We start from the raw sequence: 16802 nt of genomic DNA, 5'->3' as shown, positions 1-16802 counted from the left end.
GGGGCCCAACAGATACATTTTGCTATCTGATGAAATGCTAAATTAAATATATAACCTAGTAGTAAGCAAACTTAAAATTTTTAGCACCACAATCTCTGTGCTCTTGTCAGAATATGTAATTATGCTTGAAATGAGTGCCAAAAATGTATTCAGACTCATTTTTTTAAAATGAGGCTTCCTGGTCTCCCTAGGGCACAGCCTATATAACCAATAATTTTTCTTAAGCCATTTTTTTGGGGGGGGGGGGGGGGGTTTGTTCATAAAGAATGTATAATGGGTTAATGCTACTGACACTCATTACCCAATGTATTGGAAACACCTACATTGTACCTGATCAACTATGTTAAACTATCTTAAAGCTGCGATCTGTAAGTGCACAATATAGCTCCTATGTTCTTATGCACGGATCCTCGGCCACAGTTATTTTAACACCATGGAGCTTCTGCCCACAGGGACGCCGCTGACTGGCAGACCATTCTCAGCACACCATTAAGATGAACATGACCGGCAGACCATTCTCAACACAGCATTGACACTAATAACGTTGCAGCGTTTCTGGGCGCGATAAGCTAGCTGGGTTGTTACAAGTGACATTGGGACTGCTGGGTGGAAGGTGATCTAGTCACCAAAAGTCATCCAGCCAACATCTGGTCTTGTGGTCACAAACTGACCACTACTGAGCATCTTGGGGGATGGCCAACACACATTTTGCAGAGAAACAGATAAACAATGTTACTCGCCATCTATAAGGTGTTTTTATTAAATACATTTCAGTAAATAAATGTCAAAGTAGCTGGTAAGTGGAAAATATTGCTTCTGATAAAAAATCTCACTTTGATACATTTGGATTACATTCTTTATTTCTTCATCTTTGTTCATTTCCAAAGTTAAATAAGAAAAAACATCTGAATTGACACATTATTATTGCAAACAGACATCTTGGAGTCTTGAGGCATTTCTCATAGTTCTTTATTTCCTTCAGATTCAAACTGTGGTGCAATGCGTTTGTGTACTGATATGTGAAGTAGTGCAGTCACCATAGCACTGCGTGGCATTCTACAACAGAGTGCTAATCCACCTGGTTAACTAGACCCTTAAACCCAACACATCTTTGTTTCATATTAAAGGATTTGACCTTTTTTAAAGAACAAAGAAATGTGTGCATGTGTTTGTCTGTGTGTGCGTGTGTGACAAATAAAAATCTTCCCATGCTTGTTCCCCTCCAAGAGGACAACTTCCTCTTGATCTTAAAGATTCCAGCAAATCCAGTAATCAGTAATCTCACAGGTATCGCGATTGCAATTATTGTACTTAACAGTGCGATTATCCTAATTCCAAAGCAACGGCTGGCGCAGAGAAGGCCATGCCGAACTCACATCAATATGTGGCCCTGTGTCCAGCCTCACCACCCTCCCCCTCACTAAACTCCTCGTCCTCCTCCCGGCTTTGGGGAGGCGGCGCCCCGGGTGGGCGGGGCACTTCGTCTGTGGCCCCGCCCTCCAGCCTCAGCGCCTGCCTCTGGACCAGCCTGTAGTAGATGCCGCGACGGGCCAGGAGCTCAGCATGCCGGCCCTGCTCTGCCACAGAGCCCCGCTGCAGCACGACGATGCGATCGGCCCTCTCCACTGTGCTCAGCCGATGGGCGATCACCAGCACCGTGCAGTTCTCCATCGCACCGTTCAGTGCCTGCTGGACCTGGGAAAACACAGAGCAGCCGGACGTTGGCACACAGCTGGACTCCATTAGAGAATGGCCATCAAAATTCTTTCATAAACCAGAACTACTTTTCGGTATCAGAGAAAATGGGTTCGTATTTCCCGCCTACCACATGCTCGCTCTCGGCATCCAGCGCACTGGTGGCCTCGTCCAGCACGAGCACACAGGGCTGCCGGATGAGGGCGCGTGCAATGGCCACCCTCTGTTTCTGGCCTCCAGACAGCTGGGATCCCTTCTCCCCCACACCTTCAGCACCACAAAAAGGGGCGGGTCAAAGAGCTCGCACACGGGCATGAGAGGCCGAGAGGCCTCCTCAGTGCGACGAACCTAAAAACTTTGGGTCTAATGGGTTGGCTGGAGGATTCTTGCCTCAACACAAACATTTTGAAGCCATAATACCTTTATGCACTGAAATCTAAATGGCGAACTGAGTTTTCCACAAGCCAAAAAAACTCAATTTGATTTATTTTAATAAACCAATAAACCAACAAACCAACTCTTTAATTAAGAAACCAAATAAATATATCAGACGAATGTAACTTGATTTTTTTTTTTTAAAAGTACGAGCACTTCAAAACATAATTCATGTGTGAAACTCAACCCGTGTCGTAGCCCTTGGAGAGACCGCAGATGAACTCGTGAGCGTTGGCTTTGGTGGCCGCGGCAACGACAGCTTCCATCGGAGCGTCTGTCAGACCGTAGGAGATGTTCTTCTGCACCGAGCGAGCAAACAGGACGGGCTCCTGGCTGACCAGCGCTACCTGCGACGGCGCCAAGCGGAAACATGCAGGCCCATATTTACAGCAGTGTCAGCGATACCCTCATGTTGTCATATTTCCTACTCAGAACACCACAGCGCAGGAGTTTGGTGAACTTAAAGAAACACTGAGCAGAAATCAAGAAGGAACATGCCAATCACAAACAGACACTCACGTATGCATGTAAGCAATCGGAGCCAAGCGGTTAAGTGCCTTGCCAGGCAGGAGCTCACCTTGGAGTGAAGGTAGTCGTGCTGGTAGCTTTGAACCGGCCGCCCATCCAGTAGCACCTGGCCCTGCATTGGGGAGTAGAAGTTCTCCAGCAGACACACGCAGGAGCTCTTACCGCTGCCCGAGGGACCCACCAAGGCTGTCACCTCGCCCGGGTGAATGCTGAAGGAGACGCTCTGAAAACAGAACGGGCAGGGGGGTGGGGGCGGTTGGGGTTTTTTGGCTTCATCCACCCGTAGACTAGGTGTTATCAACACCAGCGTTTCTCAACCCGGTCCTCAGGAACCCTCAGACGGTCCATGTTTTTGATCTATCCCACCTCCCAACAGGCCTCAACCAAGCTAATAATAACACTGAATACCTGGTACAGGTGTACTGGGAGCAAGAACGTGGACCGTTTAGTTGGTACATGAGCAATGCTGATATAAACAAACCCTGATAAACGAAGAGGTCATGACATTCAGTGAACTGCTGCAGGTACCATCAGAATGGTTGGGACAGCCCATGCATTGGAAATATAGGCTTTCAGTTCACGTTTAACTGGCCGGGAGCGCTACCTTCAGGACATCAGTGTCTGGACGTGTGGGGTAGGCAAATGTCACATCATGGAACTCCACCAGACCACGGAGGGTGTCTGGCGCTTCCAGGCCATCGGGAGCATGTCTGGGCTTCCTGTCGATGTACTCGAACACCTTCTCGGCCGCCCCCACACCCTGCATCAGGCCTGTGTAGACGGATGCGATGCTCTGCAAAACGAAACCGGGGGGGGGGGGGGGCATGAAAAAACGGATATAGGACATCGACACGTACGTGAACGCTCGGGGACGTGCACACACTGTCAGTCGCAAACACAGCTAACCTCAAGACATTCGCCGAGTTCAAGCTCATAGATGATGAAAGAAATGAGGGTCCCCCCTGTTATCTGGCCCGTCACCACCAGGTGTCCGCCGTAAAACAGGATAGCCACCTGCAAAGCCAGCTCCGAAATCTAAAACAACAAAAACATCGATGGCGTGATTCCCACATCAAAAAGGATCCTATAAATGACATCGTGTACATGATGATGTGCACTGTGTGCGTCTGTCTCTTTGCTATATGTAAACAGCAGCTCCCGAAAACTTTGAAAACTAAGCAATGTCTTTGAACAGGAAGCAGCTTCCAAAGAAATCAACAACCCCATGAGAGCACAGAGGTGTGATTCTAATGCAGCACGTGTCTGTAAGAGAACATGAGGTGTCACGTGACTCAGATCTTAAATCCAGAGCTGCTTAACCTCAAGACAAAACAATGATATAATGACTAAATATCATTTATATATGATGAGGGCCCGGTCCTAAAGGTTAGGCCCAGAGAGTTTGGGTTTGGGTTTCACACCTAGGAGGCCCGAAGCAAACATTTAGGTCTCGAGTCATTAAAAAAACAAACAAAAAAAACAAACAAAAAAAAACAACTTTAGGTCAGTCGAGAACATCCCTGGGGTGAGCTGGATGGCCGTTGCCACGGTAACTTACACAGCTGGACCACATGAAGCAGGCATAGGCCAGGGCCTGTTTCTTGTTGAGCCTGAAGACGTCTAGCAGCCGGCGGTGGTAGCCGTCAGCCTCCTGCTCCTCGCAGGCGAAGCTGCGGACCGTGCGCATGGCCGAGATGGTCTCCTCGGCAACCCTGTTGGCATGGGCCAGCGAGGCCTGCACCTCTTTGGTTAATTTCTGTGGAGCAGAATGGTGCAAGACTATTTTAGTGGGACCGTTCGTTATATAGTACGCTACAATGAAAACAAGAGCTCTGGCCTAATTAAGTGAAACACTTACTTGCATACATTTATATGCACCCGTTTATTCACACAGACGCAGCAATAACACCACAAACAGATCAGGCCATGCATGGATTTAAACACAATCACATCTGTCTGTTACTCTGATACTCCACCCCCATAACTCTGAAAACATTATTTATTAACTGTACCACTACTGCTGTTACTATTCTAGTAAATATAGAACTAAATAAACTAACTTGTTAAAACACAGTTATATCCCTAGAGCCCTTGTTTAATTGGCTCAGGTATGTCGAAAGTGAATAACAGTGACAGCCAGCTGGGTAATTCAGCGGACTGGACTGGAAACATCTGACCTAGAAGCGTATTCACAGAGGTCAGCTGGGGCTTGTAGAAACAACGCCACTGCCAGCTATCGGGGCTCCTTTGGCGCCCCCTAGTGGCGGACTCGCCTTGTAATGCTCGCCATAGAGCTGGGAGATAACAGCGATGTAGGGGAAACCCATGATGATGACCAGGGAGAGCTTCCAGGACATTCCGAACATGAAGATAAAGTAGCCGGCACCCTTGATGAAGCTACGCAGGAACAGGTTGACATTCTGCGAGATCAGGTCGCTCACCTGTGTCGTGTCCGACGTCAGCCGTGACGTGATGTCACCTGCATAGCAAGACGTCGTGACATAAGACGGCATTTAAACACTTGACACGGAACTGGTGCTGCCGTGTCGGATCTCTCCGACATCCTAGTCTTCCAACACTGCACTAGGTAGACAGTTTACTAGAAAGATCACTTTTTCTAGTAAAGTGACGCTTTTTCATAGTGTGTCGTCATGCAACAAAGCGTTCTACATCAGGGGCCGGTCTCTCCCCTTAGGACCTCAGGACCAATCGGGGAAGGTTCATGTGGTTTAGGTCAAAGCCTCATGTTAATCTGATATCTCAAATTGATTACTGATTTGGCTCGCAATCCCAGGCCTTGTTTGAATACAAAAGACAATCAACTATGAAAACAAACATGCTGATCCCAGACACGTTTGTGCAAAGATTTAACGCTGCGCCCATACAATAAGACTGTAGTCACCATCACCATATAACACCAGAGGGTCTCACTAAATTTCTCCACACACGGAGAAATGCTGTTCCATACTTATCCCAATTTTTTCAGATTCAAACCATCCCATTTCACGTGCTCAAGTCTTATATCAGCCGGCGTGGCATGAACAGAGTGTGTTTTCCCCTGCCGCGAGGCTCCACCTGTGTGGTTGGTGTCGAAGAAGGCGATCTCCTGGTGCACCAGCGACCTGAAGAGGAGGTTCCGCAGTCGTATGCTGAGCCTGGCGAACGTCAGCGCGAACACGCCTCCGCGGACCCCGATGGCTACGGAGCTGAGCAGGGAGACACGGGCTCTCAGAGTTAACGCCAGGCCCCCAAGAACTCCGTCAATGAGGCGGAACGCCAGCGGGCCGCGCGACTCACCTGACCAGGGCCAGCACGGTGAGGATGATCATGGGCTTGGCAAAGTATTCCATACTCTTGTGCATCACTATGCCGTCTATGGCTTTGCCGGTGTAATACGGGATAAAGGCTTCACCTGGAGAGACACAGAAACCTAAGAGTAAACTTACTAAAATTAGTGCTATAAAGAAGGGTGTGTGTGTGTGTGTGTGTGTGTGTGTGCGTGGAGGGGGAATCGTATTTACCGTGTGTTCAAGAAAAAAAAGATTTTGTCACATTTGTGTGGTGAATAAGTTCACCCAGTGCACTTGGCCAGGTAAACAAGAGCTGTGCAGCTTGAGTACCTGGAGTGGCCCCTGGGGGCACGAGGACCAGGCAGGACTGCAAACCTCAGGACTGCTGAACATTTGAGCTCAAGAAATACATATAAAAACAGGTAAACAACCAAATAAAAGGCCTAAGCTAAAGCTGGCGTGGGTCACTGACTGTATTTGATAATGATTATAGTGATTGTTTGAGTGGAACTGCTGTGGATCTGCTGTGGAACACTGGAACTGCTGTGGAACTGCTGTGGAACACTGGAACTGCTGTGGAACTGCTGTGGATCTGCTGTGGAACACTGGAACTGCTGTGGAATTGCTGTGGAACACTGGAACTGCTGTGGAACACTGGAACTGCTGTACAACGAACTGTGCTTTGTGATGTCATAATGCATAGAACTGTTAAAGAAGGTAATGTGGCAGCTACACAACACCCTATCCTGGATGTGTAACTGGGCCAGACATCGATCTGTTTGTGTGTAAGTGCAAAAGAGAACTGACTGTGGCAACAGAGCAAAACCACAGCAATGTGCAATGCAACAGCAGACAGTTGTAAAACTGCCGGTCATTAGGAATGTAAAATGGGAAACATTAAGCACCTCAGTGGAATTAATTTTTTGCTGAGTTTCTCATTTTTGAATGAATTGAAAACTTAAGTCGCTTTTCCAGAAGATTAGTCCTAAACTCATACGATACAGAACACGCCAAGTGGTGAATCACCACTGACATTATTATGTAGTTTAAGACTACAATAAATCTATATTCAGGAAACGTTGTTCACATTTAATTCAAAATATATTCAAAAAGTATCTAAAACTAATGCAGTGAAGCCAGAATCACGATCCAAGTTCACCGAGCTTGTTTAGAAAGAAATGTGATATTTTTGGCTTACCATTTTTCTACAAAGCAACCAAAACCCATGCAGAGCACACATTCCATTATACATACACCGATTTGTGATGTGACGGGTTTAGCTCTTAGTGTCATGGGATGTTAGCATGCCCTGTTGGCAAAATTTGTTTAGACATGTTGTTCATATCCAAATGAAGGAATGGTAACATCTAATTTTACAAGCATGGTACAACTAATCAAAAATATCACTTTAAAAAGGTCATTCTTCTGTTACCTCTAAAACTGTTGTATCAAAGAAGAAGAGGTTTTCTTTCTCAGCCTACAACTCATTATATCCAGTATACGTTTACAAAAGACCCTTGAATAGTTAATCACTTGTAACTTACAAAAGCTGAACAGATTTAATAGAGCACCAATCAGAAACTGCTGCAACTGAGGATCCAGATTTAGTTTTTTTAAGGTAACGGGTTGTTTTTTAAGATAACAGTAATGTGCCCACTACAGTGTACGTTAGGTTATGTTGGATGGTGAAGCAGAGGTAATTTTCTTTCTATTAACCTCTTCACTTACGTTAATAATTTTAGGGTATATTAATTACTCCAAAGTCCTATATTATTTAGTAACTTCTCTGAATTATTCAGTATAACTACTGAAATTGATACCAAATGTATGTAGTTTCAAGTCTACTGTGACCGGTGGGCCCCTGTGATGTGAGTGGTTAATATTGTGTGTCATGGAGAATGTGACACAGAGACGTGTAAACACTCACACACAGCAGAGAGCAGGAGGAAGAAGAAAGCTGTGGTCAGCAGCGCCGAGTCCTGCTTACAGTAGGAAAGGAGTCGGCCAACAGTGGCCCCCGAGTTCGGCTGCCGCCTCGCGCCCTTGCCCGCTGTTTGGCACTTCTCCTTGGGCTCCTCCTCCTCCCTCCCCGCCTCCCCCTCTCTCTCTCCGTCCACCAGCCTTTCACTCTCCTCGCCAGCCACCTCGTCGCCCCGTGCCCTCGCCAGCAGCCTCCAGAGGAGCGGCGCGGTGACTGCGGCCCCGCACGTCCAGGCGAGCAGGGCGAGGAACCAGGGCTCACGCGCCAACGCGCCCTGCTCCGACAGCACCAGCAGCTTGACCAGTGCATAGCTGAGGACCACCAGACTGGTGAACGTTGCCAGCAGACGCAGGCGGGCCACACGCCGCGGCCCGTCCCTCCGGTTCCAGAGCACCCCGATAGACGCCCCCAGGAGCAGGCACACCCGCAGGAGGAGCGTCCCCCACAGGTCCAGGAGCGAGTGGCGCACGTCGAAGTTTTTGACGTCATCCTCAAACACCTCCAGGCTAGATCCCTGGACGTACAGCACTGTGGTGACCACTATGTCGACAAAGATGAATGCCAGGTTGCAACCGACAATTACAGAGAGCCTCATCTTCTGTCTTGTATGGAATAAAGGTGAATTATTGCAATGGGGCTCTGATAAGCAAGCAAACCTTTGACCCACTTATCTGCAGTAATAGTAGCTTATAAAAAATACGTTAAAATCCAATATTAAGTTTTGAGCAGTTTTGTATCTGATATGTCGTCCTGTGCTGAGGCCAAAGTAAGTCCCAGTCTTTAAGCACCCGGTCCCTATAAAAACCTTGCAGTCTAACAGCATGCCGGCACCAGTCAGGTGCGATTACGCGTTATGTGTAAAAAAAACCCAAACAAACAACAATTATACAACAGCCACGCGATAAACGTCTGGAAAGCCGTGCGCGATGGACCAGTCCCTTCCAAACGTGTTCATATGTTCAGCTGATGAAATGAAGCATGTTTTTCAACAACGCAATTTGCCGCCTTGACTCAGTCCCGCTCCCATAAGGACCTGGCACGACATAACCACAGTGCGGAAACGAAGTAGGGCTGCGACGCTCCTCCTCCTTTACAGCTCGTCCAATGAACGAGCGCATGTCAACAAAGGGACCCGCCCACACGCAATAGGCTCTCATTGGCCTATTTTTGAATAGATAATTAACCGCTCGGCCTATGAGCTTCAAAACGAAAATAAAGCGTTTATTGTAATACTGTGACAATATAAAATGCGCTCAGGCGTTTACAATGGATTACCCGAATGACCTAGTTTATTATTAACTTTCAAACGCAATGCTGGCATTTTTAACGTAATGCTCAGATAAGAAGGATGAGGCGGCGTGTTGTAATCAACGGTAATTCAGAAGACTTCATTAGATTTGCTCAACAAGCCCACACTTGCATCAGAACTGGCCGTTGGTGGTAAAAGTTCGTTTGAGTTGTTCCGTAAATAGGATTAAAAATATATTTGTGTAAATAAAGGGGAGGGGGCGTGTAAATAAAAATAATAAAAATCCATTTTCAAGGCTGATTAAAAACAAGATTAAGCAAGAAACGTATTACAAACAATCAGTGTTGATATGTTGGTGTTTATTAACGGTAGACACAATTCAAAGTGTCTCTTCTCAGACAACTTGTATGAGGAAAACGGGTTCTAGGAAGTAGAAGAACTAGTGTAGAAATGGAAAAACCCCAGAGGTTTAGATTCCAGTCAGAGTCTGGATAAATTTATCATATGCAGCATTAAATCAGTCAATACGTACTGAATGAGATAAATGTTAGTCATAAATATCTTCCTTACAGTTCTGAATCATATTACGTTCAAAAAACAGAAAAGTAATAGACTGTTTTCAAATGCCAATTATAACATTTCTTGTATTTCCTGTATTTTAAACGATCTTAACAGATCTTACAGGTAATCTAGCCATTAAGCACGGCTGATTTTCCAAAAAAGCACAGAAGCAGTAAGAGCACTGTGATGCCACATATCAGAAACACTACATTTCCCAGAAACCACCACCATCACACCCATCTTAAAATTTATTTGCTCTTAAGACAAACTCAACCAGACTCAAAGTCAATTTATGTTAAACCCTGTACAGAATTTGACCCCCCCCCCCCCGGTCAGGATGTGTGCTTTTCCATTTCTCAAAAATGGCAACAGTGCCAACGACTCTGTCCAGCATCCACTGTGCTCTGCGCCCAAGTCAGAATACTGCATACTGTCCGTGGTCCTGGTCTCTTCCCAACTCAAGTGCAGGCTGTGCTATACTGCATGCAGCCTCTGGGGGGCACCTCCACACTGCTGCAGGTGTCAATTTGCTCTGAAAGGAAAAGTCCTCAGTGCAGTGGGTATTCCAGCCCGTTCTTCCTATCCTCCGGGGCAGCCTGTACTGTGCCAAGCACCGTCTCCACGGGGAATGTCACGAACAGGCCGTCTCGCAGCTTCTTTGGTGAGGGACACTCGTCCGGGGGGCACAAGGGCTCGGTGACGGTGAGAGTTATGGAGCTGATGTTCCTGCTCCGACGTTTGGCGCTCTTCTTCTCCTGTTTATAGGCAGCGTTCATGTTGGAAAACACCTAAAAATAAGATGAATAACCTTAGAAAATACAATGCAAAAATTCATAGCTGCTTTTTAAGGGAATGCTTGAAAAACGATCCAGTGTTACATATCTGAGTGATAAAAACAGGTAAACCTTTGCTTTCTGTATCTGGTGTGACCCCCTTGTGCAGAAATAAAAGGAACTCAACGTTTCCTGTAACTACTGATCACATTGCACATCGGATTGGGGGAATTTTAGCCCAGTCCTCCGTACAGAACAGTTTCAGTCCAGGGATGCTGAGAAGTTTACTCACATGAACGGCTCGCTTCAGGTCCTTCCACAACATTTCTACTGGATTAAGGTCAGGACAATCGGCAGCCTTTCCAAAACATTCACTTTCTTCGTCATTAACCATTCTTTGGTAGAATGACTGGTGGGCTTACGGTGTTTGTCTTTCTGCATGACTTAACTTCTCTTGAGATTGGAAGATGGAAGACTTTCAGGTAAAAAAAAACTCACTGTTTGTTTCAGCTGACTTTGGTGCTCCTGCAGAGTGGAGAGGAAGAAGCTGTCGGCTTCCTCACTGAGGGTGTAGCCACCTGGCCTCTGCTCATAGCTCAGCAGGTCCAGCTTCATCTAGACACGTCAGAGAGATGGCAACGGATGAAAAGCCCACGTCATCATTTCGAAGTGTGAACGCTTGGCGTAATCAGCATCCAATCAGAATTAGAGACTGCACAATTGGCCGTGTGATTCAAGAGCAGTTTTGACCTGGAGCAATTTGATTAGATCTTGTTTTAAAAACCATGAAACGGACACCAGAAATGTACTATTCTCAACCATCTTTGAAGGAAAAATTGAAAATACAACCAAAGAACTACAAGTTACATATTTATATAAAAAAAAACAGTTTGCCATGATCTCCAATCAACACTTCAAAGGTCCTGCTGTACCAAACTGGTGAATGTGTGTGTGTGTGTGTGTTTGGATGAGATGTTCTTAGTTAGTTAGTTTGCAAGTTTCAGCTCTCTGACCGCACTGACTGATCCTACCTCTCCGGGCACGCTTGCTTTCCTGTTGAACATTAGGAAGTATGGCGTAAACTTGGTGGCGGGGTTGACAGCCGTGCGGAACAGGGCTACGACCTGCTCCAGGAAGTCTGCCCACTCCACCTGCCTCTCCGCCACCAGCTGCTTGATGGCATCTCTCAGCAGGGCACTGCCGTGGTCGTAGAGAGCGTTCCTCTGTGGCGGCTCTGCTGCCGACACCTTCTGGCTGACGTTCCACCGCTCATGGAGGTGTTTAGTCACCTAAAATGCCACACCGCGAGGTTACGCTCAGGGGCCACTTCATCAGAAACACCTTGTACGTATACTGCTCGACATCTACAGCCCGTCTGTTACCGTGCACAGTTTTGATTAACCTACCTCTACCCTTACTATGACAGTGTTCATGCTGTGCTGAGAGCACAGCAAAAAATTATATCTTAGAAAGTGAAAGCATCTGAAATCTACTGTAATAATCTAAAATAATAATAAATAATCTAAAAAGTCTCATTTTGAGACTCTTGTAAGCAATACACTTACTTATACAAATTAAAAACATCTAGAAATAAGGTCTTTATTTCTATACATTTCTTACAACAAAATGAGAAATGCTAGACATTTACACTAGATTTAAGATGTTTTGACTTCTAAGATAGTTTTTGCAGTGACTGGTTTGCCACCGATAATAATACACGGTTAGCAGTAATCTTGTGGTCAGATCTCGTGGTCACTGATGAACAGGGTAGAGGGTGGGTGATAAACTGTGCACGGACTACAGTCTGTAATTGTACACTTATCAAATTCCCCTAAAAGACAAAAGTATTAAGAACGTATCATTAGGGAAACTGATTTTACCTCCTCACAGAAGTCAGCACTTTGAGAGCAAAATATAGTCTTTGCTGACCCATACCTGGAAAATATGTGTCTGGTTGAATAAGTGGATTTGCTGATGTACGAAATCTCTTATGAGAAAGCAAATGTCTACGATTATAAGCGCAAATGAACGGGGTTTTTTTGTGTACCTGTAAATAGATGAGGAAATGCATCTTGCCACACAAAGGGAATCTTTCTTTTGGACGGGAAACACTTCCACCCACTTACTATAATAATCTGTGACGATGACAATGTGCGTGTTCCCCCCGTGCGCACTGCCTGGAAACGGACCTGGTTTCAAATACAGACTAAAGTAATTCATTCCATTCCAGTTTTCCAGCTCTCTGATTGCTGTGGCTGAACCAAAGCGACGAACATTCACTCTTACCCATTATTTCAACCGCCACAATCTCCCATGGCCCATCAACCTTCATGGGACGCACCGTCCGTGTCATGTTTTTATTGCGTTCTGTGTGCTGACACGTCTCGCACACCTTGATCTAAACGGGATGAAGGCACAGAGACAGAGGGGTGTAAATCTGACCCACTGCACTGGATAGTCAACCCTCGCCTCTGACTTAGACGGAAACACCAACCCAATCCACCACGTCCTTGACGATCCCAAGCCAGTAGTATTTACTCTGGATGCGGTGAACCGTTTTCTTCTGGCCCAGGTGATGGCCAGTGTCGTTGAAATGACACTCCAAAAAGATCTGCCTCTTGCGCTCAGCTTCGATCACCACTTCACGCTTCTCCTCCTTCTTCGGACCCACGTAGTACAGCCGGCCGTCTACAAGCGAGGAGGGTTGCACAATACAATGTAAACGGGAAAGAATAAAATAGAGGTATGATATGAGGAGTTTCCGTTCTAAAATTAAACAGCTTATCCCTCCTTTTATAAAGTCGAAGCCGGTCGTCAAGTATCTAAAATAAAAGACCATGCAAAAAGAGCCAGAAATTTGAGACGTTAATCGGGTAACCGAACGGACCCGACTGGCGGTCGACTGCAGCACGCACTCACCGTCGAGCATGAATTTTTGCGCATATCGTTTCAGGTTTTTTTTGCGGATGGGGTTCATGGCCTGCGGGTAGCTGCCTTCGGCCACAAACGCGTATATGTCCCCCAGCCGGCTGGAGCTCGACTCGACGACCTCCTCCTCGGCGACCGACAGCGAGTCCACGCTCAGCATTCTGCGGCGATACAGAAAGTCCGACCATCACAGGCAAAACCAAGAAGCCGAGGGACCTTTGTGCGGTGCCGTTACGTTTCGTGGGCTGACCTAAGCCATGCTGAATCTTTAAAATAGCGAAGCAAACATTGTCGGTGCAGCAACCAGCAGCCGAGACATGACGTCGGCTGACGGACCGGGAAACAAACGAACACGCGTGGGGAAACAGAAGAAAACGTATCAGCTTTCACAAAAATACTGATTAGCAGCAGATCCAGGGTCTGTCTGTCTTCTCGCAGTTGCCTTTAAATTCTGGAGCTTTACTTTCGGCCGATAACACTCGTATTTCTGAACGCTGCTCTGGGTGTGTTTCCTTCCGGACACATTAGTCGTTAGACCAAAACAAAACGACATCCGGTGAAGAATTCCTTACCTGAGTTTATTAAGATGAACAAAAATAAGTTTCACGTACTATCGCATCTGATAGAATAATAAGGAAAGCTTTAACATTTGACGTTTGTGTGTCGAGTGCCCCTGTCCAAATAGCACAAGTTATAAAGATAAAAGACGCGATGCAGAAGTTCTGTGCCTGTGAATGTTATTACACCGATAACATTTTTATTGAAGAATACAAACTCCATGTTCGATTTGTTTCAGAAGATCAGTTTAGGAAGGACTACCAACACGTAAGTGGTGAGCCGACAGCAATACAGGTAAAGCTGTGTTGTGTGTATGTTTAGCACTGTTGTAATAGACTTAATATTTCGGATATTGTCGCGTCCCCCTTTCCAGATCCTCAGGTCTCAGGGTTGCACCACTGGTCCGCAGCTCCACACTGTTCTGGAGAAAGTGAGTGCGTTTCGGACAATAAATCTTCTTTCTTCCTATCTTCTAACCAAATGAAGATAATAATAATAATAATAATAATAATAATAATAATAATAATAATAATAATAATAAAAAGACCAGCAGTTGACAGGTGCGTGTAACAGACATTAACGCTCATAGGTCCAGGCGGAGGTCGAGAGACGCAAGAATATTGCGGTCCAATCGGCGGAACGGCGAGCGACGATAAAAGAAACGTATAAACCCCTGCATGAGAACGTCTACCGCTTACAGGTGAACACTAATCCAAGACGGACAGTCAGCAGTGTTTCGTGTGATGTTGGAGTCGTAATCAATTAAGGCTTGATAGAAATGTTAGGCTGTAGAAACTCAGTAGTTTACACTTATGTCGGTACTGTGTTTATTGACACGCCGCAGGCTATGTTAAGAAAATGCTCATCGCATGTTCCCGTAGGAGTCACACTTGGCCCCTGAGTTTTTAGAAATAGTGAAATACTGTCACATGGATGGCGCCAATGAAAAGGGACTCTTGGCTCTCCTCACCACAGAGGCAGGTATGACATCCTTCTACTGTTTATAACAGTTACATAAAATGCTTGCTAAAATTGAGTAGGAGAATTGGTTGAGAGCTTTGCATCAGTTCAGGGCTAAAGGATTATTACATGTCCACACAAAACTAAGCTCTTCATAAGTAAGTGTGTGTGTGTGTGTGTGTGTGTGTGTAGCTCCCAGGGTGTACCGTTTTCCAGTCTTCACCAAGGATTTCTGCAGGGATTTGGTAGAAGAGCTGGAACATTTTGAACAATCCGACGCTCCCAAAGGCAGACCAAACACTATGAACAACTACGGGGTAGCCAGTCGTGTTTACGGTCTATCATTCCTACTGCCGATCGCACGTAATCCCGTTTAATTCACCTACACGATGCTTAAAGCTGATTGCTATTATAACTAGCAGTTCTGCTACTGTTTCAGCCCTGCACAACCAAACGTTGTATTTTGATCCCTCTGGGATCTGAGGCCAAATATGCTCACCCCCCCAGGTCCTGCTGGATGAACTGGGCCTGGATGAGGGCCTGGTTGGCCCGCTAAGGGAGGAGTACCTGCGGCCCCTGAGCGCGCTGCTTTACCCAGATTGCGGGGGGCGCTGGCTGGACAGCCACAAAGCTTTCGCCGTGAAGTATGCTGTGCACGAGGACGTGGAGCTCAGCTACCACTATGACAATGCCGAGGTGACGCTCAACGTCTCGCTGGGCAAGGACTTCACCGGCGGGAACCTCTACTTCGGGGACATGAGACAGGTGTGGTGAGAGGGCCCAAATGGGAGGGGCCAAGGTTAAGCCCGGCCCCAGGGGCAGGGCTAAGTCTATGATGCTGTACGGTCCACTCATGTAGTGTTGCTGGTGTTAAGACAAGAAATTGGACTGGCCGGGGATCCAAGTGGACCAAGTCCAAGTGGATTTAAGTTATTAATGAATTTATTGTTATTAATAAACTGCATGCAGTACAGTGCAGCCTTTATTAAACAGCACTGAAAACGAAAATCTTTGAGTACAAATATTTGATTTCAGTTTCAACCAATCAAATATTTGTACTCTAAAGTTCATTTCGGGAGTCTGTGTTTTCAGTTATGTTCATTCATTTTAGTAAACTTTACAAAGATGCTACAAAATGGCCAACACACCACTAATAAACTCTGAAACATGACTTACTATTTCAGAGGAGTGTTAATAATCTAAGTTTACTTATATAGTGCTTTTAGGAACATCTCAAAGCAACTTTGCACAAGTTCTATGTAATGTTCGAGGGCAACTGGGCGCTCACCTCTTCGGCGTGTTCCCGTGTCCCAGGTGCCCCTGTGCGAGACGGAGTGCGTGGAGGTGGAGCATCAGGTGACGCGGGCGCTGATGCACCGCGGGCAGCACATGCACGGCGCGTTGCCCGTCTTGGCGGGCTGCCGCTGGAACCTTGTCGTGTGGATGCGGGCATCGTGCCAGCGCAACCACCTTTGTCCCATGTGCGATGCCCGGCCCCGCCTGCGGCCTGCCCCCGGCCACGGGGGCGGCTTCACGGCCGAGCCCGGCCAGGAGGGCACGTGCGCCTTGACGTGAACTCTTTGCGACGGCGCACCTCCCCGGAACTCGAGGAGGACGCGGATCTGCGGCCCCCGGACCTTTCTGCTTTTGTACCAGGATATCACAAGTCGGTCAAGGAAAAGACGCTGAAACTGACCGTGTGATAAAGCGACTATTTATTTCAGCTGTACTACCAGCAGAGAATAAATACATCGTTGTAATACTGATAATATGCGGTGTCTACATCTAAGCATAATAAAGTATAATAATGCTGATTTTATATATGTATATATAAGATGTCTTGC

At 46.5% G+C, this 16802-nt stretch overlaps 3 protein-coding genes across 5 annotated transcripts; 1 reads left to right on the top strand and 2 right to left on the bottom strand.

Moving 5' to 3' along the window:
* Positions 1-733: 733 nt before the first annotated feature.
* On the bottom strand, positions 734-8966 carry abcb9 (ATP-binding cassette, sub-family B (MDR/TAP), member 9). The gene is made up of 11 exons (XM_027029287.2): positions 7876-8966; positions 5956-6070; positions 5734-5864; positions 4932-5137; positions 4217-4414; positions 3565-3693; positions 3263-3451; positions 2708-2881; positions 2318-2477; positions 1826-1962; positions 734-1695 (listed from the first exon to the last, which is right to left on the bottom strand). The coding sequence occupies exons 1-11, from the start codon at positions 8522-8524 to the stop codon at positions 1378-1380; spliced, it is 2406 nt and encodes an 801-aa protein (XP_026885088.2). The 5' UTR covers positions 8525-8966; the 3' UTR covers positions 734-1377.
* A 550-nt stretch (positions 8967-9516) lies between these two features.
* zgc:113436 (uncharacterized protein LOC503528 homolog) lies at positions 9517-13948 on the bottom strand. Of its 2 annotated transcripts, none has more exons than XM_035526070.1 (8): positions 13432-13948; positions 13007-13200; positions 12799-12910; positions 12560-12689; positions 12393-12447; positions 11544-11801; positions 11011-11127; positions 9517-10527 (listed from the first exon to the last, which is right to left on the bottom strand). In XM_035526070.1, exons 1-8 carry the CDS (start codon positions 13598-13600, stop codon positions 10288-10290), a joined length of 1275 nt encoding a protein of 424 aa, XP_035381963.1. In that variant the 5' UTR covers positions 13601-13948; the 3' UTR covers positions 9517-10287. The 2 variants fall into 2 exon arrangements, with proteins under 2 accessions (XP_035381963.1, XP_035381962.1); XM_035526069.1 differs by having other exon boundaries at positions 12560-12701; positions 13432-13945.
* Positions 13949-14088: 140 nt separating this feature from the next.
* On the top strand, positions 14089-16777 carry ogfod2 (2-oxoglutarate and iron-dependent oxygenase domain containing 2). Of its 2 annotated transcripts, none has more exons than XM_035526071.1 (7): positions 14089-14265; positions 14372-14428; positions 14588-14698; positions 14880-14979; positions 15151-15275; positions 15466-15723; positions 16273-16777. In XM_035526071.1, the coding sequence occupies exons 1-7, from the start codon at positions 14152-14154 to the stop codon at positions 16531-16533; spliced, it is 1026 nt and encodes a 341-aa protein (XP_035381964.1). In that variant the 5' UTR covers positions 14089-14151; the 3' UTR covers positions 16534-16777. The 2 variants fall into 2 exon arrangements, with proteins under 2 accessions (XP_035381964.1, XP_026885092.2); XM_027029291.2 differs by having other exon boundaries at positions 14089-14292.
* The last annotated feature ends 25 nt before the right edge of the window (positions 16778-16802 follow it).

The sequence above is a fragment of the Electrophorus electricus genome, chromosome 5 (genome assembly GCF_013358815.1).
Source record: "Electrophorus electricus isolate fEleEle1 chromosome 5, fEleEle1.pri, whole genome shotgun sequence".
Lineage (NCBI taxonomy): Eukaryota > Metazoa > Chordata > Actinopteri > Gymnotiformes > Gymnotidae > Electrophorus > Electrophorus electricus.
This window is presented reverse-complemented; position numbering and strand designations above follow the sequence as displayed.